The following is a 22,070-nucleotide window of genomic DNA, read 5'->3' on the forward strand; positions in this document are numbered from 1 at the left end:
TCGCCGAGTGACGTGACGTCACAAACAAGCACCTGTTTGGAATGCCTATTTGTGAATGGTTTGTCTGCTTCATAAACAACTAGCGGAGCAGTGAATTGGAGGTTTTGTGCAGGAATATGGGCGTGTAACAGTAAGTAGACAATGAATGATGTTCAGCAAAAGACGTATTAAATCTTGTTTCCCTAAATCACATACATATCAGTCATTTGTTGTGATTTAGAAAAGTTTTCATGTCAAACCAGATTAGTGATTGCTGAAACGAATCGTGGGTCTCTACTCACGAAGTAAACAGCGGATGCATTTTACAAAATTATGAAAAATCTGAAATGGTGTTTATTTTTTATTTGCCTAAATGTTATCTTATTTTCAAATTAGACCACTCCACATCAAAGAAATTTATTTTTTCTGCACTACTGGGGTGGAAAAAAAGTTACGATTTTATGAAAAAGTGATTTTCAATATCAAGAGTATTTTATCATAATTGTACAAAATTAACACAGGTTGACTGTCCATATTGTAGCAGTGATAATTAGTAGTAATCATAATTTTTAGATAACCTAAACAGGGGTTGTTCATTTAACTCTATCCGGGTGATCATCAATATAATATTTTTAAGTGACATTTCAAAAGGTGTAGTATGGAGAGCTGACATCTCTATTCTTTCATAGCAACATTTTGGAACAGAAGCTAGTACCTATATCAAAAAAGTTTAAATTCATGTCAACTGCTGTCTTCATTATCAGCAGGGGCAGTTGGGTAGCCTAGTGGTTTAATGTGCTCGTTCGTCACTCTAAACGCCCGGGTTTGATTCCCCACATGGATACAATGTGTGAAGCTCATTTCTGGTGTCCCTGCCAATGATATAGCTGGAATATTGCAAAAAGCGGCATAAAACCATTCTCACTCATTATCAGCATAGTTCAACATGTGAGACAAAGGGTGTGATGATCAGGGTTTCCAAGCATCATAAGCTACGTCATCTTAAACCATACACACAGTCGACTCTCGTAACCCAAGGACTGAGCCAAAAGTATCTACATGTATCTATCCACTTTGCCACTTATCCAACAAGGGTGTGTCTAACTTTGTTTATTTCTTAGTTCTTGTCAGCACCATTATCAGAGAGACTATCCCATTACTGAGTTGGTGTCAGTGCCAGTAATGAAGAGTAAGGACAGCAGAAATAAACACTCTGTGTCACATTCGTGACCAACTGTTATTCCGGGACAAGCCGAATAGCGACTCGTGCCCCTCTCACGGCCATTTTTGCATCCAGGTTCCGTCTTAGCGCACACGGGCAGACCTGAAACAATTGTCAACTCCTTGCCTAATGGTTCACATATATTTCCCCATATATCATAGATATTTTAGATGCAATTTAAAGCACAGCTGGACACTGCGGAATTATACAGTATGATTGAACACATTTAACTGTGTCTTGGGTATATTCTTAGATGCAAGACATATGTAAAATCAAAAATTATTTCTGAGGGATTCTTTGAAACTTGAACTTGAAATCATACACGCATTCTAATTGGTTTGTCATATTCATCGATAGGGGGATGAGTCTTCTTGCAGGTTACGGAAAGGGGCGAGTGGTGACGAATGACTGTGTCAGTGAGATACATGTTTTGTGTGAAGAATGTTTAACTAAGATGATCAGCAAGCCATTACCAGAGTGTTAGCATACAAATTCCTGTCTGGCGATACAATCAATTTCCCTATATAAAAGGTCTCGTGGACCAAGGAAATGTTCTACACATTTTGTCCACATACATGATTAAAGTTATTTATTTCTAATGCTGAATAATTTAGGAAGCAATCAGGATAAGAATTGAAGTATCTACTTTAATATCCACTTCTGTTTGTTTTCTGGTTACCACTAACAAAATTTGAGTGGATCGATGTATCAACCTAACAGAATTCAGATTAGCTATGTTTCGCTGTATTCAGAACATGCATTTAACAAAAGGTCCAATTTTGCGTTTGAATTGTCCCCCCAGCAACCTATTTTGATCGTAAGAGCAATTAATGGATAGAGCTGCCAGTTTCAGTGACTTAGTTGATTGCACGTCATCATACCCTGACTGTATTGGACATTGCTCATGATATCAGTCACTGTTTGTCTGGCCCAGGTTTAATTATTTTCAGGTCGTTGTCATATTTGTGGAATATTGCTGAGTGCAGCATTAAACAAAAAACTTTGTTGTTTAACGCTGCACTCAGCAATATTCCAGCTTTTTGACGATGGTCTGTAAATAATCAAGTCTGGACCAGACAATCCAGTTATTGACATCATGAGCACCAGTCCACGTAATTGGGATACAATGACATGCATCAACCAAGTCAGCAAGCCTGACCACCCGATCTGTTAGGCGCCTCTTGAGACAAGCAAAGTCGCCTTTTACAGCAAGCATGGGCTGCTGAAGACCTATTCTACCCCGGATCTTCACAGGTCAAACAACAAACTAGTATATGTGGGACTGAATTTCAGAATATTAAAAGTGTCAAAGAGCAAGCATTGTTCAAACACAAAGGAAATATGTTTCTGTTTGTGCTGGTGAATGTCAAACATTGCTGTCAGATAATCACTTTGATGTTGTAAGATATACGATCAAATAACAGTGTTTGCTTGTGACTGATATTTATCACCAGAGATTTTATCAACAATTTCAAAGATAAGAAATATATGTTGTATTGCATCATTCATATATATATATATTCTCATTACATGCTAATAATTTCCAACACTAAATGTGGTCCACAATCACAAACAAAATATGTAAATAATTTCCTAATCCACAGACTAATGAGACATAGTATTAACTTCCTTGGGTACTGAAGATAATTAAGGATCCTAATTAGCAAGTAAATTAATTAGCAAGTCCTGTTGTCTTCCTACAAAATGAAAGGAGCATCTAGGAAAGAGGAAGTTGAGATTAGCCAGGCAGTCAACCCTGTCCTTTTGTACAAGGAGAGGCCATCCTCTCTATCTCCAGGGCAACCCTGTCCTTTGTACAAGGAGAGGCCATCCACTCTATCTCCAGGGCAACCCTGTCCTTTGTACAAGGAGAGGCCATCCTCTCTATCTCCAGGGCAACCCTGTCCTTTGTCCAAGGAGAGGCCATCCTCTCTATCTCCAGGGCAACCCTGTCCTTTGTACAAGGAGAGGCCATCCTCTCTATCTCCAGGGCAACCCTGTCCTTTGTACAAGGAGAGGCCATCCTCTCTATCTCCAGGGCAACCCTGTCCTTTGTACAAGGAGAGGCCATCCTCTCTATCTCCAGGGCTCACATCTCGGTAACCCTGAACCAACCCCAGGATTTATTCCCATGGTTCTCGTGATCTCCAATAACCCGTCCTGGATTTTCATTAACATTTTACTTAGAATCAAACATCGAGATAAGAACTAAATGGGTAAGAGACTTGCCGCAGACAGTTTTGATGGACATGAAGACATACTTCCCTTTGTAAAGATTTTTTAGGGCTTTCTTTTGCGTGTCAGTCAGTTTTACAATGTTGAATTTCTCACAAACTCGTAATCAATGGGGTTGGTTGCCATGTTGTTGATATCTCCAATCCATGGAGGCTTGTTTTTAAGTTGCATTCTGATTGGTACATTTGACTGAGTATCGTAGGAAATCAAATTGGCTGATGAAATTCAAGTGGAGGTAATTTTAAATCACGAGTAGGGTTCAGGGGTTAGTGTAGGTTCAGCCCTGGAGAAAGAGAGGATACCTGAAAAGTGAGTGAGTGAGTGAGTACGGTTTTACGCCGCTTTTAGCAATATTCCAGCAATATCACGGCGGGGGACACCAGAAATGGGCTTCACACATTGTACCCATGTCAGGAATCGGATCCGGGTCTTCGGCGTGACGATCAAACGCTCTAACCACTAGGCTACCCTACCTGGAAAGGCCAACTAGAACAGGACATTATCTTGTTAACAAGTTGCCTGTGTTAATGAATGACAACATTAACACTTACTGTATGCAAACTTGGGGCTTTCCTCCCACATTGAGCTGACACGCTGTGATATGACTGGAAAACTGTTAAAAGCGGTGTTTACACAACTCCCTCACTATTGTATGCAAAAGTATATTTGTGCAACAACATTAACACTTATTATATGCTAAAGTATATTTGTGTAACAATATTTACACTTATTGTATGTTAGTGTTTATTTGTGTAACAATATTTACACTTATTGTATGTCAGTGTATATATGTGTAACAATATTTACACTTATTGTATGTCAGTGTATATTTGTGTAACTGAAAGTAATAATTGGATTCATTGCCTGAAATTGTGTGTATGTGTACGTATGTATTAGAGCTGGGACAAGTCCAAATGTACTACTAGAGTACCGAGGCCCCCATCACCTGACCCTACCCGTGTACCAGCTGTAGGTCTCAAGAGCTGGGTACAAAATATCTGATTGGGAACTGTTTTACCAGAGCCCTGACAAGAAATATTCAGATTTACGTATAAAACGAGATAAACAGAACAAACCTTTGAGATAAACAAAAGTTTGATACTAACAGTCCTTTGAGATAAACAGATCTTTGAGATACACAGGTAATATCTCGGAAAGATACAGGTGTTTTGTTCAGAGATATGACATGTTTTATCATTTCTGAAAAAAGTAATTGTGTCAAGATGGGTGAAATTAGAAATGAAATTCATTTTAACATTTATTTAATTTCAGGGAAAACATCAAAAGAAGGAGGCAGTGTTATACGAAAATGGGATGTGGTTCATCAACAGTGGGGGTCGCAAATCCCGAAACAAATGGCATGACCCCCGTGGATAAACAGTCACCAAACCACGCTGTGAAAAACGGACACACTTCACCAATAGCTAAGGAGCCAAATACTAAGAAGAAGAAAGAGAAGAAATCTACAGATTCCAATGCTAACATAGAAAGTGTGGAATCCAATAATCCAGGTATGTAGGATTCTGGGAGTGGGTTACTTTGATGCCTTTCTACAGTCAGGCGAGACAAGTTGAATTCTTTGTTTTAAGGAATCATATTGTGGCTATGCCAACAAGGAGGCAAGTTATAACTAAGTAACACAAAGATTGGTACAAGGGTCATTTCCAGAAGAAAACTGATAAATAAGGCCATCTGTTTTAAAGTCCTACAAGATTTTCATCCTTGCCTGCCTCATAACCTGCTTGGTTGCCCCATTAAATGACATGGAATCACTATACCTCTATGTCTCTATTAAGAGGAAGAAATTAATTTGTGATTGACATAAGATAAATGAGTTCGTACTTGAAAATTGTTTGATTGGATTCCACATTTAGTATTTTAAAGTAAGTAGGCAGATAGGCTCTAAAAGTTGATATTTTTCAGAAGGATTCTCAGTAAAACAGAATAAAAGACTTTTTAGGCACATAATTTTTATAAGAGCTTGGGGAAAAGGTGAAAAATGTATAAGCTCCCAAAAATGAATAAAAAAACCTCATAAGAACAGAAGTAAAACCCAAATTAGGCTAAAAAAACCAAGTCTCTCTAACTGGTTCTCAAGCACCACCCGCATCATCATAAAGTCTGCTGCACGTTTTGTTTTTATTTCCATTTTTAAAAAAATATAAAAATCCTAATACTTAAACACAATGCACCAAAAAAAAATTAAAATGAAAAAAAACACGAAACATGCAGTGAACTTTATGATGATGTGGGCAGTGCCTGAGAACCAAGACTATTATTTTCTTTAGCCTTAGACATCTATATTTTTTCCACTTCAGGAACAAATTCTCTTTCATCATGCCAATGTGTTTATGGGGAAGTTGAGGGGTACTGTATAATACAGTAGCACTTTCCTATCCCGTAGCAACTGTCAGTGAGCTGTACCTAGGTACCGTGAACAAGCATCAGTTGCTATGTACCAAGCATCCTCTATAGGCATTGAGTAACCGATGAAGTGTCATGACAAGGATGTTTCGTATTTCATTTATCGAATTTCTCACCTATTATCATTGCAACCATCAATATTTCATCCAGGATGAGGTTGTACAAATAGGCGTTGACACTTCTGAGGGGCATGCTATAGTCACATGATCTGTATTGAAAAGTGCATGTGCCTTGAGAACTCATGTTGTCTGTAACACATGTAAATGTTGCCGTTACTAAGATATTGATGTTTACTGAAACTGTACACCTTCATAAACATCAATAAAATGTAACAGCTTTTTTTTGTACGTGACATTTTTGACAGCTGAACATTCTGTAATGTATTTGTTTTCCAAGTAACAGTATAAGTGAACATGAGTGTTTGGGCTGGGACGGGTAACTCGGATATCTGGGTCGGGTGGGTACTGAGTAGGACCCGGGTACCCTCAGGACTACCCGGACCCGTAGTTAGTCACGTCATATATTGGCTAGAACTCTATGGTTACACTACAAGTCACTAATGTTCGCATTTCCTTCTAACTATGCACCTATTCCTTCTGATTTTTCATATGGTTGAATAAAGATATAACTTAATTCAACTTCAGTGCATGAATGACCAGATTGTTTAATACGTGTATCTAAATACGTTTTGCCAGGGCTATGCTAAAAATGTTCCCAATCGGACATTTTGAGACATCTCCTGAGACCTACAGTGGGTACCCGGGTAGGGTCGGGTAATAGGGGGGTGGGTACCCGAGTAGTAAATATGGACTCGTCCCAGCCCTAATGAGAGTTGTCACTTCCGATGTTGTTAACAACATCCATAAATTGTGTCTACTTCGTCATCCGTCAACTTCTAAGTAATGCTGATCAAACAATTCAGATGTTGTTGTTGTCAAGATTATATTTCAAGATATAATTTTCAACTACCATAATTAGATGTGACAAGGAATATCATGGATAACAACTTCGTTATTATACATAGAAAATTAATGGGGCTGAAATAGCCCGTAAACATTGTTTATGTATAATAAAGAAGTTGTTATCCATGATATTCCTCGTCATAATTATATCTAATTAAGAAATAGAGTTTGCTCTACCCCCATGTGTAGTGTAATAAAGTGTAGCTTAGCCCTCAGGTGTTGTAGTTAAAGCACGAGGACGCTTGCTTGATGGTAATGAAAGAACGATGTTGCCAAGGATACGTTAGATGACGGGGGAGGTAATTTAAACAGCGCCATGAAGTAACTCAAATGACTGAGTGAGTGAGTTTGGTTTAACGCCGCTTTTAACAGTATTCCAGTTATATCGCGGCGTGTCAGCTTAATGTGGGAGGAAAGCCCGAAGTGATGCAGGTCTCAGACGTTTACCACTTCGGTGAAACCCACGAGCACGGGTATGGTGCTGACAAACCTAGAAACATAATCGGGGCGAACCGGGATTCGAACAGACAATCATAGGTTTCTGGCGTGCCCAAGGGACACAACTCTGCACAGCGAATCGCGGCGCCTTAGACGACTGGGCCACCTGTGCCCCTGAAGTAACTCAAAAAGTGTACTTTAACTCAATATCTATTGGGTTGGCGGAAATAAGAACAACAGAATGTTTTGTTCATTGTGCATACTCCCTGTGTTCGTTATTTGATTTGTCAGGGAAATACTAAATGGTAATTCTGTGTAAAAGAAGAAGGTTTTCAGTTGCCCGGATCTTTAATATGCTTCTGATTACCCGTAGTCATTACGTTCAAAGATTAACAATGGTTGCTTGTTTTCTAATTACAAGAAAACAATTGAGCAGACTGGCATATACAAATAAATTAGGATTATCCCTTTAATCGTGTTTTTTAAAGTACCTTCTTAAGAAGATGTAATAATGTTTTAATCAGTTTATGTACAGGATATATGACTGTACTGTATCTAATGCAGGTAACTGATTCACCTAGGGAAGCCTGGAAGGGACTTTGTCATTTTATTGTTCTTACAAAACCAAGGGGCAAGTGTTAATATTAGCCAAAGCCAGACATTGCAACAATGCAACATATTGCCATGTTGTCTCATTGTCACCTTTAGTTTGTTTGTTGTTTAACGCCGCACTCAGACATATTCCTACTATATGACGGTGGCCTGTAAGTAATCAAATCTGGACCAGACAATCTAGTGATTGACATCATGAGCACCAACTACGCAATTGGGATACGATGACATGCATCAATCAAGTCAGCGAGCCTGACCACCCAATCCCGTTAGGCGCTTCTTACGACAAGCATAATTGCTGAAGACATATTCTACCCCAGATCTTCACGGGCCTCACCCTTTAGTAATAAACAAACCTTTTATTCAAAGGGTAACTAAATGTCGCACTTTGGTTTATTATCTCACATTTTCTTGGTCTTGACAACATGACAATGTCCTTTCCATGTTTCCATAATCATGTATTACAGTGGGCATAACACTCAGATATGGTTATCAATCTGTCTATCCATCAGTAATCATTATTATATCACAGAACTGTTCCATCATTTGTCACAAACGCATGCAGATGACTCATGTTCAAAAATAAATGCATGTCCCACAAGAGAGCCTGACATTTCTATCAAACCTGTAATTAGTTGTAAAGAAACGTCATCTAGTTAATAAACCCATCAGGTTTGCGCCAAATCAAAGAATTCCAAATGAAATGCCTGCAACATTCATTTTCCCTATATACTTTCCATAATCTAAACATAAATCTCAAAATCATTACATGATTGATTTCATATTATCGAGATCGCATATGGACAAATTAACGGGTAGTGGGATTGCTGCCCCATCACACACTGTTAACGACTACATAAATAATGGAGGGTGTTCCCACCTACATGGAAACGCAGTGTTGTCTCCAAGGATGTGGTATTGATGTTAGCTGTACGCATCACTGAGGCGCTATTGTCAGGAAGTGGCTATTGTCCACCGAATTCATGACATGCTGGGGCGCTGGGAGTGGTCACCTGGTGTACTGCGGTTGGACTCTTGCTAGACTGTCTCACAGGCCCTAAACAATAAATTGATAATGAATCAATCTCATTAAAATCTGATCTTAGTTCTCGCTATCGCTGAACAAAGATCTGAGGACATAAGCGTCGCTTACAAGATCATGAAAGTGACAGTCGGAATGTGTTTTCTAATCATGCAACCACGAAATATTTAACATGGGGTATTCCGAACAGTTACGGGTTTTATGATTATATCCATACAATCTAGGCCATCTATAAGCCATTCCAGAATGTTCTTCTTATCAGTTTTAATCTTTTTAATCGAGAATACATCAAAATATGTTTCGAAGCGTAGTCGCCAGTTTGAAACTTGTTTCGTGAAGCTCGAGAAAGCTGCCTTCTGATTGGCTAATGTCGATTTCTTGTCAGTCATTTCATTGGTTGGTCAAAATTCACGAAAGGTCGTTCTGACGTGACCCGTAATGGGATGTCCTCCGATTTTTGTTTAGCGGTAGTGAAAACTAAGATCTGATTTTAATGAGATTGATAATGAATCCAACTCTAATCTAGAATGATTTGGCAAGTCTAGATTGTCCCAGCTCTGAAATTATTCCTGCTCTGGGTTCCATTTGGATTTTATGTTTTTTGTTGTAGAATATATTTTTAAATAAGATAACTTTTGTGGGACTAAATGTATGTCTAGTCTCTAGCTTGAATGTATATTTAGTGTATCTGATTGAGTCTGCCAATCAAGTTTGTGAGACCTTTGATCCACTGTTTCTTTAGGGTGGCAGATTTTCCATGCTTAATATGTTTGTGATTGTTATGGTGATGAGGCAAGGATTTATGTAGAACTCCAAAGTTGGTGCCCTTGACAGGCAACTTGGGCAAAAAATGTTAGCTTGTTTAAAATTGGATTTTATTTCCTTATATTCAGAGGAATGTTAATGAAAAAATGTAAAACTAAGTATGAGAGCCTCTTCCTCTCTATTGGTCCCATATTACAAAGGCCAACATAAGTACCTGAGGAATTGGATATTTTAACAAAGAAATGAAGGATTCTTTTGAAGGGTTTTGTGAGTGGTTTTACACCACTACTGACAAGCATTTCACCGCTCAAAACACACTTTATACAGATGTTGAAATTGAGCTTGGGTCTTTGTGTGATCTTTGAACCACGAAATACTATAAACATGACAAAATCTGACTTAGTCAGTTCCCAACTGGGTAATGTCATGTGATGCAAAGACGTAGAAGAAGCTATTGAAAATATATGACATAATCAATTTTGTTTCTGTGTTTCAATAATTGCATGTCACTTTGTAAACAAAAACAAATGTGTTTGATCAGAAAATAAATACAGAATACAATTTTAAAATTGCTATTTTATGTGGAATATATAGTAAGAGATGCTTAATTGTTTGCCAGGTGTAAGTTTGTAAAAGAATTCCACTTGAACCCCACCTTTATGGTGAGTGCAGAATATTAAAAAAATACAAGTCTGTGTAAATTTGTTTCATAAATATATCTACTGATATTAATTCAAAATATTTGACCCGTGAAGATATTGGGTAGAATAGGTCTTCAGCCAACCCTGCTTGCCGTAAGAGGCGACTATGCTTGTCATAAGAGGTGACTATACTTGTCGTAAGAGGCGACTAAAGGGATCGGGTGGTCAGGCTCACTGACTTGGTTGATGCATGTCATCGTATCCCAATTGCGCGGATCAATGCTCATGATGTCAATCGCTGGATTGTCTGGTCCAGACTCGATTATTTACAGACCACCCTCATATAGCTGTAATATTGTGGAGTTAAACAACAAACAAACAAAATATTTGTTTTTGAAAGTTCAATTTGGTTCTTGTCTTTGATAAATCTCAGTAATGATTATCATATCACAGAACTGTTCAAAAATTTGTCACAAACTCATGCAGATGACTCATGTTCAAAAATAAATGCTGTGTCCCACAAGAGAGCCTGACATTTCTATCAAACCTGTAATTAGTTGTAAAGAAAATTGCTGTCTCTATGTTTCAGTGCCAAAGAGTGTTGCCTTTGAGGTGGCATTTGATGACAAGAATCTCCTACTGAAAAACCCTCCACGGAGATTACAGGTAGTTTATTATGTTATGCCATTATTCTCCAGTGATCAACTGACTCCTGTTGTTAACATGGTAAAAAGGTTCAGTAAGCGCAGCAGTATGTTCAGTGAGACAGTAGTTTACCGATTCTAACCGATTTTTGTATTTGGGCAACCATGTTTGTGAAGAAAAAGTGAGGTAAACTATTCTTTTATTTTATGTTATGAGTTAATGAAGTTTTTTCTTCATAGTGGACTGTCCATGAAATAAGATAATTGTGATTGCTAAGAAATGAAGAGTCTATTCGGTTATTTCTGTGTCTGTCTATGTGTCTGTCTGTGTTGCTGTGTCACCGCCTCCGTGGTCTAGTGGTAGAGTGTCCGCACGGAGAGTGGAAGGTCTGGGGTTCGATACCAAAAGACGCGTCATACCAAAAGAAGTTAAAAGATGGATCTTGTTGTTACCCTGTCTGGCGCTCGGCATAAAGGGGCTAAAACAAGGACTGGTCGGCTCGGAGTCAGTATACTGTGTCTGAGTGGGGTATTCATGTTAAACTGCGGCATGGTATCTCAGTGAGCTAGCACTATAAATCGGCATTAATCCGGACTAGTACAAGCAGCCACAGACACACACACGTGTATGCACGTCGCTATATAAGTGCAATAATCTTGGAAGCGACGTTAAACCCCATTTCACCTCACCTCACCTCACCTCACCGCACCTCACCTCACCTCACCTCACCTCACCTGTGTTGCTCTGTCTGTTTCTGTTAGTCTGTGTCTCTTTGTCAGTGTTTACATATATGTTCTGAGTTTCTGTGCTAGTTGTCAGTGAATGGATTCTGTGTTTGTCAGAATTTATTGTCCAAAGGAAATACACTTGGTACAACTCACAAGAACAGGTGTCGTTCTGATGGGCCAAGAAATCAAAAGATTTAAATCAAGGATGAAACAATGAACAGAATATTTGGTATCACTATACTCTGTGCCACGATACAAATATCATAATGGCATGTAACTCGGGTACCCAGGTCGGGTGGGTACTGAGTAGGACCTGGGTACCCACAGGACTACCCGGACCTGTGGTAAGTCATGTGATATATAGTTAATGACAAAAATTATCTAGAACTCTATGGTTACACTGCAAGTCACTCTTGTTCGCATTTCTTTTATGACAATGCACCCATTCCTTCTGACTTTTCATACGGTTGAATAAAGATAAAACTTAAGTCAACTTCAGTGTATGCATGACCAGATCGTTTAATACATCTAAATATGTTTTGCAAGTGCTGTGGTAAAACAAAATTCCCAATCGGACATTTTGTATCTCTTGAGACCTAAAGCGGGTACCCGGGTAGGGTCGGGTGAAAGAGGCCCTGCATGAGATGTATTGACACAACATGATATGCTTGACACTGGGTATGAGAAGGAAACACTATCATCATCAAAGTAAGGGAATAGCAGGCCAATTAAAACATGCCTCGCACATCGGAGTTAACTACCAGACCAGCAACTCGAGACACCCTGTACTTACAAGAATACAGTATTCTACAATTTGTTAGCATCATTTACCATGTCACCCTTATACATAGGTAATACATGTGTATTATAAGTTTGGCTTCGTGCTGATTGGCTAGTTCATTGCAGTTGTTCCACTCTTTTCCTTGTATGCGAAAAGAGGCACTACAAGAGAACATCAAATGTATGCATTGTCGTGACAATTATTTTTAATTTTCCCAAAATAGAGTAACTGAGATAGTCTCGGATATTGGAACTTGCAACATTTTTTCACTCAAGACAGATAATCTGTAATTTCTGGTAGCTCGTAGATTTTTCTCTGAGTGTATCACTACAGCCCTAAATCCATGTCATTGGATGCTGGCAGTCACATGACTATTATATCGGACGCAACAAACTCTGCACAGAGTCCACCTGATGTCCACTGAATGTCCACTGAATGTCCACCTCTGTCATATTTCTGCACCATTTAGAAGTTGAATATATTTTTACATTTTTTTACCACCTAGATTAAATTTTAGGCCAGTTCTGTTGTAAATTAACCAATAAAGTAAAAGGCCTAAAAGAAAAGTTACAAATTGGAAAACTAGGATTGTTGTAGAGACATGGTCTCAGTAGTTCCATGTATTGTATGTTTACAGAAATTAGCCCCTCTGAATGTTCCCAAAATGACTCCTGAGTTGTTGGCCGAGAGGCAGAAGTTGGCGGAGGATAAAAGGGAGAAGGTAAGTCTGTCTCAATCTTTCCATCGTATTGTCACTAGTTTGTTTGTTTGGTGTTTAATGCCGCACTCAGCAATATTCCAGCTATATAACTGCAACATTATTGAGTCTGGGCCAGACAATCAAGTGATTGTTATTATCAGTAACATCCTGTGCCATGAGTGTACGATGACACGCAATCAGGCAAGTCACTGAGGATGCTGGGGACCTATTCTAACCTCAGATCCCCGGGAGTACTGCCGCTTGTAGCTCAGGATCAACTGCTTTGGGTACAAGATTTGTTGTGCATGGAGGGGAGGGGTGTAGCCTAGTAATTAAATCATTCGCTTGTCACACTGTGCTGCCGATGTTGCAGGAGTTGCAGAGGAGGGTCAGCGCGTCACGGAAGTCCTCAAAGCGACGGAGGGAGTTGATGAAGGCCAAAGAGTTCGAACAACAACAGCAGCTACAGCAGGGAAATCAGGTGTGTTATATTTCTCATTGGTTTGGGAAGATGAATTTAACAGATATTTGTCACTTCATTATATTCGCCATGTTACGACTGAACTCATTCCCTGACCTCCGTGATCACTTGTCCTGTGTTTTTTGTTTAAAAGATGTCTTTTGTGCAAGTTATATCCATCAGACAGCGTTCGTTGCGTAACAAAAATGGCGGATGAATAAAATTGTTAGATATGAAAAGTTGCCATGACAACAACATGATCAGAAACAGGACCTCTTCCTTAACGCTACCTATAACCATGTTGATTGTGTCTATCAGATCGAGGAGCAGTTAAAGATGGCTGAGTTGAAGAGACTGGCCAAGTTGGAGGAGGTCCGTACTCGGCAGAGATTAAAAGAAGAAAGAGCAAAGCGAGCGAGAGAAAAGGTGAGAATATTTCTGAAAGTTCCTTGATCCCCCTTAAATTAGTTTCATACTCAAACTTAATACCCAGTTTAAGGATTTGATGAAAACAATACATGTTTTCATTAACTTCTCATCTAATAAAGTACCAATTTGTTTTATTATTTTAGGCAAAGAAATTGAATCAAGATAATCCTGATGTTGATCTGGACGTGGAGAAAGACGATCACTACAATGCAAGTGATGGTAGGTGCACAATCTCTGCAGAGGAGTCTTCCTTGCAAAATATATCCTACAGAGTTGTCTCCCTTGCAGTATGAGAGTCTCTTTGGTGTTGTTCTGTGTGTATTTACCTGAACAATATCTTAATCTTAGTTTACAATTTTATTATCCTCGGTTTAAGGATTAGATAAACCGGGGCTGGAAGCTACAATTATTATTAAAATCAATAATAATACATGTTGGTAGAATATATTTTTATTTGAATTTGAAATGTTTTGAAAATTATGCCTCTGGCCAGTGCAAACTCCTTTTTAAGATAACAAAGCCTTCCATGACAGAAGTAACATATGCATGTTGCTGTAACATATGCATGTTGCTGTAGAGAAAGTGAGCATCCTGCTCATCCCCATCCCTGCCTATGCAGTCAGTCCACCAACTGCAATCTCATTAAAATCTGACCTCACTTCTCGCTACCGCTAAACAAAGATCTGAGGACATCCCATTAGGGGTCACGTCAGAACGACCTTTCATCCGACCAATCAGAGCATTGCTTACCAGATTGTGAAAGTGACAGTCGGAATGTGATGTCTAATCATGCAACCTCGAAAACTTAAACTCCGAAACGATAGTTACGGGTTTAATGACTGAATCCATACAATCTAGACCATCTATTAGCCATCCCAGAATGTTCTTTTGTTCAGGTTTCAAATTTGTAATCAAGAATTTGTCAAAATATGTTTCGAAGCGTAGTCGCCAATTTGAAATTAGTGCCGTAAAACACGAGAAAGCTGCCTTCTGATTGGTCATTCCATTGGTCGGTCAAAGTTCGCGCAAGGTCGGTCTGACGTGACCCGTAATGGGATGCCCTCAGATCTTTGTTTAGCGGTATCTTTGAAAAGATCTGATTTTAATCACAAGATATAAATTATTCAAATTGTGAAACATGTCTTGGCTTCATCTTCTCCGAAAGTTCAAATGTCTTACAATTTTGAAGCCCATTCTTACTGTCTCCTCCATGACATGGCTGAATTCCTGCCTTGATGAAACATTAAACAATCTTCACTCAGTTTCTTGCCTTTCCACCTGTTAACAGACTCCTGGGGAGGTGACGGTGAAGAAAATCACAATTATTTTGGAAGTCCCAAGAAGAAATCGCAAAGGGACCTCCATCCAACAGCCAGTGCTAGCACCGTCGACAGCTTTGACAACGCATTCATGAGAAGACCCAACGAGGAGAAGCCTTTGGCGACGAAAGATGACTTCTTTGACTCATGATACTTAAACACTTTGATATACACATTTGTATGATATCCTGAAGATTGATATCCTATACTGCATGTTATCTTTTCTGTTTCATATCCTGTTATCTTCATCCTGTATGATGTCATACCTGTTTTATATCCTGATCTGTATGATGTCATACCTGGGTGATATCCTGATCTGTATGATGTCATACCTGGGTGATATCCTGATCTGTATGATGTCATACCTGTATTATATCCTGATCTGTATGATGTCATACCTGGGTGATATCCTGATCTGTATGATGTCATACCTGGGTGATATCCTGATCTGTATGATGTCATACCTGTATTATATCCTGATCTGTATGATGTCATATCTGTGTGATATCCTATCCGTCTCTATGATGTCATACCTGATATCCTGTTCTGTGTATATCCAGGGCTGTTCTGTATGATATCTTGATCTGTAGGATAGCATGTATGTATGAAATCCTTTTTCTGTAGGATATCTGTGCTGTGTTTCAAGGGTAGCAGAATAGCGATGGCCAGTTCCTTTTCATAGTCTATCACCTTGGTCTGTGAATATGTGTGTGTGTGTGTGTACATATATATGTATATAATCTTAACACTTAATAACTATACCAACCAATCAAAACTAAAAGCTAGTAAGTGCATGCTCAGATTACACTGAATGACTGTGTAGAATGACTTATCAGAGTATTTTTAATTGTTTGCTAAAAACATATGCAAACAAAAAGGTATTTATTTACGTTATATTCTCAGCTGATATGTCTTAATTTTTTATATTACTAAGTTAGTCGTATAGTACAACGATGTATTATAAGGAAGTCATAGTGATAGACTATTGTGTTAAATTGATTGATGTCAGTTGAAATAATATTTTTGGGTAAATAATTATATCCCTGATAGTGAGCGTGATTTCTGGTGATTTGTTTCTTGGATTATTATCATGATGAATATGTGAGAATCAAAAATTCACTGATATGGCTTCCTGTTATAATTATGATATTCATTTATGTTATATCATAACTATTCTTTTTTCAAAAGTTGATATTAACATTAATAATTAGGAATTCTTTTTAGCCTTCAATAAAAGATGTCATGCACATGAACTCAGTGAGAAGATTATATATTTTATTATTTTAAAACTTTATTATTTTATCAGTGTTATCTTGTTGCAAGTATATTAATGTTCCAAATTCAATACCATTTTGAAGATGAATATACAGAATGAATGAATGCTTATTCTATTTGTGTATTATCACTTTATTCATATGATTTATGATAAATGTAAATATTATTCATATACACATTCTGCTGATGTGTATCGGTTGTATTTTGTGTATGATGTGTTAATAAGATCATGCTCAAATTGTTTATTTTTACACATTTCTATCATGTAGAAAGACTTATATTTTACAAATTTCTACGACATAAATCATGGATAATTTATTTAAAGCATATGCTCGTTGAGATACTGTTTTCCTAAAGGTGAATTTACAGTACAATAAAATGTACAATGCAAACTCAAAGTGCTTTTAAAATAGGTCACAATATCTAACATGAAATTTATATGTTTCAAATATAAAAAAAACCATGTAATGTCTTAATCAAAAATGTTTAATTCATTGCTTTATTTTAGTGACCTTTGTTACCAATACTTATGTATGTTGTATAGTATTTGAATTCAGTTGGAGTCACCATCTTGGCTACACATGATAACTGGATCCATGGTTGATGTTTTAGAACTGTATAATATGTAATAGACATTTAACATTAAAATTGACTTTTGACATTAATTGACATTAAAAGTTTGATATTTTGGTCCCCTCCCTTTTAAAAATGCTGGATCCGCCCTTTATGGTGGCTGGCAAATATGCTGCTTTTGTCGTCAAATGACAAGTTTAGAATTGATATTTTTATGAGTGGTGTAGCAACATGCATAAGTCATGTGATGCACCAACTAAGGCATAAACAAATCTGACAAATTATTATGTAAGTCAGTTGTTAGAGCTAGATCCCATATACCGGTATATGGCCTCTGCATAGGAATACTTGTCCCAAAATGCGGCCATTTCGAACCAGCTGATTATGAGCTTATAAGCATGTGTGTCATCAACAGACCATGCGCTAAACAGATTGTAAAGTTTGCAAAAAATATCTTACAACCAAAACAAGCAGGTCAGGTAATCGTCGGTTTTCTATATTCATGTTTTATACTATGATGTCAGTTTTTCACAAATATTTGTTTGCTGTTACCATGGTTTCTAGTAATGTTGTTATTGTTAATATGGAATTATTGTGTTAATAGCAACACACACTCAAGAGAGACTATCCTTGTAAACTATATATTACATCTATGATATTTCTTGCAGTATAAGTGTCACACAAAACAAGGCAAATGTGTCTTCATAATACTTTAACACTGACTTATGACAGTCATAGCGCTAAGATCGCTTTGTGGAACTGGTCCTGAATACTATAGGGTGGCAACAACTTGTCTGTGGATTTTTTACTATTTTGATATCAGATATGTACATATCTATCTTAGGATGCAACTTTACAGCTGTTTACTACAAGACCAGTGTGTATTGTAGTGTGTTTAATGAATGATGAACTATTTACCTTTCCTGACTGCAGAACCGATGTCTGTGTCTATATGTTCACCAAATAAGGCCATTATGAATTATTTAATTATCATCCATTTTGCCTGTAAAGTGAGATTGGAGGGGGGGATGTCTTTAAAGATAAATGAAAAAAGTTATTTCCTCAAATGGGAGTCTGATGGGAACAAATCACACATAATATGAAGTGAGCCATGTTTTTTTAAAGATCAGCTTTGTAGCTATTAAAACGTGTTCTCATCGCGATATGGCTAAAATAATGCTGATGCGCTGTAAAATGTTAACTCACTCACTCTAAAGACAGGCAGGCAGGATGATGATCATATGGTGGTTAATTTATTCTGGCCTAACACTAGTGTGTCAAAACTGTTTACATGTACATCTAATGCCCGAATCTACATATAAACATTTTACTAAACTGTGGTAACAGGGTACGCCATTCTCAGGCACATACCTCCATCCTCAATGATCCAGGGTAGCACATCTCCAATCTATTAGGATTTTTAATATTTTTAAATATGTTGAGGACTCATTCTGCTGATCCCATGATTTTAATTGACATTTGCATTATGAGAAAATCTGTGGTAAGTTAGTGACAGGAGAGATGTAGCAGGTTGGTCACTTCCAAACGAAGCTTTTCTGGCGAATAGGTCCACAGTATACATGTACATAATAATACAATGGAGATCTGATACACCGGATAATCGAGCATACCTGCATACTTTGTTCAGTATGTAACACCATAACAGCCATAAATACAAATTGTCCATGTAAAATAAATTAGAATCAGCCAAAAAGAGCAAATGTGTGATAAATGGTGAATATGATTATTTATTGAATGTACACCCTATGCCAAAATCTTTATGGTGACTTGTAATCTGTGACATGTAATTAATGAAGTTGATTCGTTAAATGTGTACACTTATTGTATACTACTGGAAAAAAGTTAAGGACTACCCGATTCTATCATGTTGCTATAGTTAATCTGTCATCAAGCTGACATGACGTGCCAGATTTACAATAGTAATATGAAAGAATCAAGTGGTCCTGAACCCTTTTTTTCAGTAGTATATGTTTATTTGGTAAACCAGACAAATTTTGTGGGTTTTTTATCAGTCGCTAAGAAGCAGAAAGTTAACAATAAACCTATTTTGATTTGAGTTGAAGTTCTTGAAAACTACTATTGAAATGATGGTTTGAATGTGAGACTCATCTTGACTCAAAAGTTCTAATTCCTGTATGAGGGTAACTCTGTTTTTCAAGGCATTTTGATTTGCAGATGCACAGGGTACGCCATTATCTGGCTGACAGGAGGGCAGTTGAACAGAAGGATGGCTTCTTCAGCTTTGACGTCTGAGCACATGCCCAGTGCTCTGTGCTTGAGTTCGAGTTCAAAATCCCTGGCAGACCCAGGTGAACCCCATTTTAACCCTAGTTAACCTTGGTTGACCAGTGTTAACCCATGTTAACTGACAGAATGCACCTTGTGATATTGTTGATCCCCTACCTCAGAGTATTTTCTGTACTTTTCAAATGTTCAATGACATATGTTATGAGAGACTGGCTGCAGTCTGTCTCCAATATAAACATAAAACATAATACATAAATCTGAGGTATATTTTCCCTGGCATATTCCAAATGCATAGGAAGCTCTAGAAACCTTTGAATATGTTTTCAAATTTTGGGGTTGCATTTCGTTTGTTTGCTTGTTGAGTATTTTGAGACATTTAAACGTGGTAATATGATGGAGTATGTTCTCGTCTAGTGATATGATTAAATTGATATGAAGTAAATTATGAAGTTAAAGTATGAACCTAAATTATTCAATCAAAACTTCAGTTTCAATATAAGATTGAAAACCTGGAACATATTTCAGCAGGCATGTTCTCTGTTATCTGTGGTCTTTAAATTCTCTCGTCAAATGGAAAGGAGTGTGTGTTGAATCTCATTGGTTAAGGATGTATTTAAGAGTGTTTCACTTTTTCTAAGATAGGTATTTCTAAAATGTAGATGATTGAATAGAACCTTGACTGGAAAAATGAATGAATCAGCACACTTATTACCGACTAGCGGTACGCCACATCCACACTTTACTAGAGGCATGCTGGGAAATCTCTCACCGTGTTAACAGTTTTGCATGAATACTAGTATTCAACTTTTTGAGATATTTTAATCACATTTGGATTAATCTTTCATCTATTAGAAAATATCATTATTTCCAATTGTTATCAATAAGGTATATTATCCGTAATTTTATCAAAAATTCTATTATTTGATTGCCACTGTTTGTTATAGATATGTAATGAGGGTTACTGAGATCCGAAGTCATGTCTGCCTGGTTTATATGAAATGTTGATTTGTTTTATTGAAGTATTTGAGTAGATTGTTGTATTGACCTGGTATTTAATTCTGTGATATCATTTCATTTACCATTAAAATGTGTTCTAAGGCAACTCTAGCTTTAAATGTCTGTTAGATGATTTGTAGTGAAATTAGAATTGAAGTCAAAGCTATAGGAATTAATAATTTATGCCCAAATTGTGTGAATTTGTTAAACAAAATTACAATTAACAATTTAGATGTTGCTTCTGTACACAGACTTTATACAGAATAGTTGGTTATTTGTAATTATATTTTAATTGTAAACAGGAAATATTCCAGTGCTTTTCATTATTTAGAACATGTGTACCCTAGGAATACAGCCCATTATTAGAATCAGCAAAGTCCATGAAGGTAGATGTGTAGAATCACAACAAAACTAGAATGCAAAGAACACTGTATAATCTGTCATCTGGTGTTTGGTTTTCACACAAGTTTAAAGTACCAAACTGTTCCAGGATTTTATACTTCAGCCAGGTTTAAAGTCTCAACCTCATTCACAATGTTCCCTGTTCCCTATGTCACTTTTCACTATGATTTGCAACCACTTGCGTCTCCTCATTGTATCCCCAGTTTCAGTGCACAAGGGTGGGTAACTCTGACTGCACTTATCTGGAATGGGGACAGTTTCAGGAAAAGTAAGTTGTAAGTTGTATTCTGCATACAAAATCAGCTTGTATTATTGTGCCAATTTGATCAACGTAAAACTATATAAAAAACACACACAAAATATGTACTTTTTTTCTAATCATGCAGACTTTGAATTATGAAATGATCTCTATTAAATATATATGTTACATCATGGACCCTAAATATATTATGTATCATATTAAGTGGCCATGGCTACATCTTCATGGATTTGTTCTTCACAAGGTTTCACTGGATTTTGTTTCACAGAAGCTGAAATTGTATCATATCTTCTGTAACTGTGTCAAGTTTATTCTGAAGTTGTCTCAGATGCTCAATTTGTGTCATGTTTCTGTTGAATTTGTTAATACTTCTCGATTTTTGTGTCCAATGCTGAAATTGTGTTATGTTTCTGCTGAAATCATGGTTAAATTGAAGAAGTACCGATGATGCCCTGGAGGTGTATCTGAAACTAGCAGTATTATGTATTGTTATATCCCGGGGCTGGTATTGTGAGGACCTCTCACCTGTGATAGTCATTCCTGGAGAAGGGACACTGCTTGAGCCACCCCACACACCTGGTGCTGGCAGACGTACTGTGTTCTCAATAAATGAGTGAATTTGACAAATTGTGGTTATTGTTATTTTTTTAAGATTATCAGCATGTCAATCGCCTGAAATCATATCTTTCACTCCAGTTTGGTACCTCCCTCCTTCAAGATCTCACAATCTGTCGAGGTGAATTTTGACGCCATAATCAAAATGAAGCATGTGATTTTCGAGTCAATCAAACATGATGCTTCAAAACTTTACCACCTTAATTCGGAACATTCAATCTTAACCAATGAAAACCTACACAGAATAGACAGCATTTGTGGTTTAATGGACGGTGTTAAAAGATGGTACTTGTATCCTGC

At 37.4% G+C, this 22,070-nt stretch overlaps 1 protein-coding gene across 1 annotated transcript; it reads left to right on the forward strand.

Moving 5' to 3' along the window:
• The first annotated feature begins 37 nt into the window (after positions 1–37).
• Positions 38–21,778, forward strand: LOC124121398 (uncharacterized protein T27F2.1-like). Its single transcript, XM_046484396.2, has 8 exons — positions 38–130; positions 4,709–4,947; positions 10,910–10,986; positions 13,112–13,195; positions 13,548–13,655; positions 13,953–14,060; positions 14,207–14,282; positions 15,352–21,778. Exons 2-8 carry the CDS (start codon positions 4,746–4,748, stop codon positions 15,531–15,533), a joined length of 837 nt encoding a protein of 278 aa, XP_046340352.2. The 5' UTR covers positions 38–130; positions 4,709–4,745; the 3' UTR covers positions 15,534–21,778.
• Positions 21,779–22,070: the final 292 nt, after the last annotated feature.

The sequence above is a fragment of the Haliotis rufescens genome, unplaced genomic scaffold, assembly GCF_023055435.1.
Source record: "Haliotis rufescens isolate VD_foot unplaced genomic scaffold, xgHalRufe1.0.p SCAF_3, whole genome shotgun sequence".
Classification (NCBI taxonomy): Eukaryota; Metazoa; Mollusca; class Gastropoda; order Lepetellida; family Haliotidae; genus Haliotis; species Haliotis rufescens.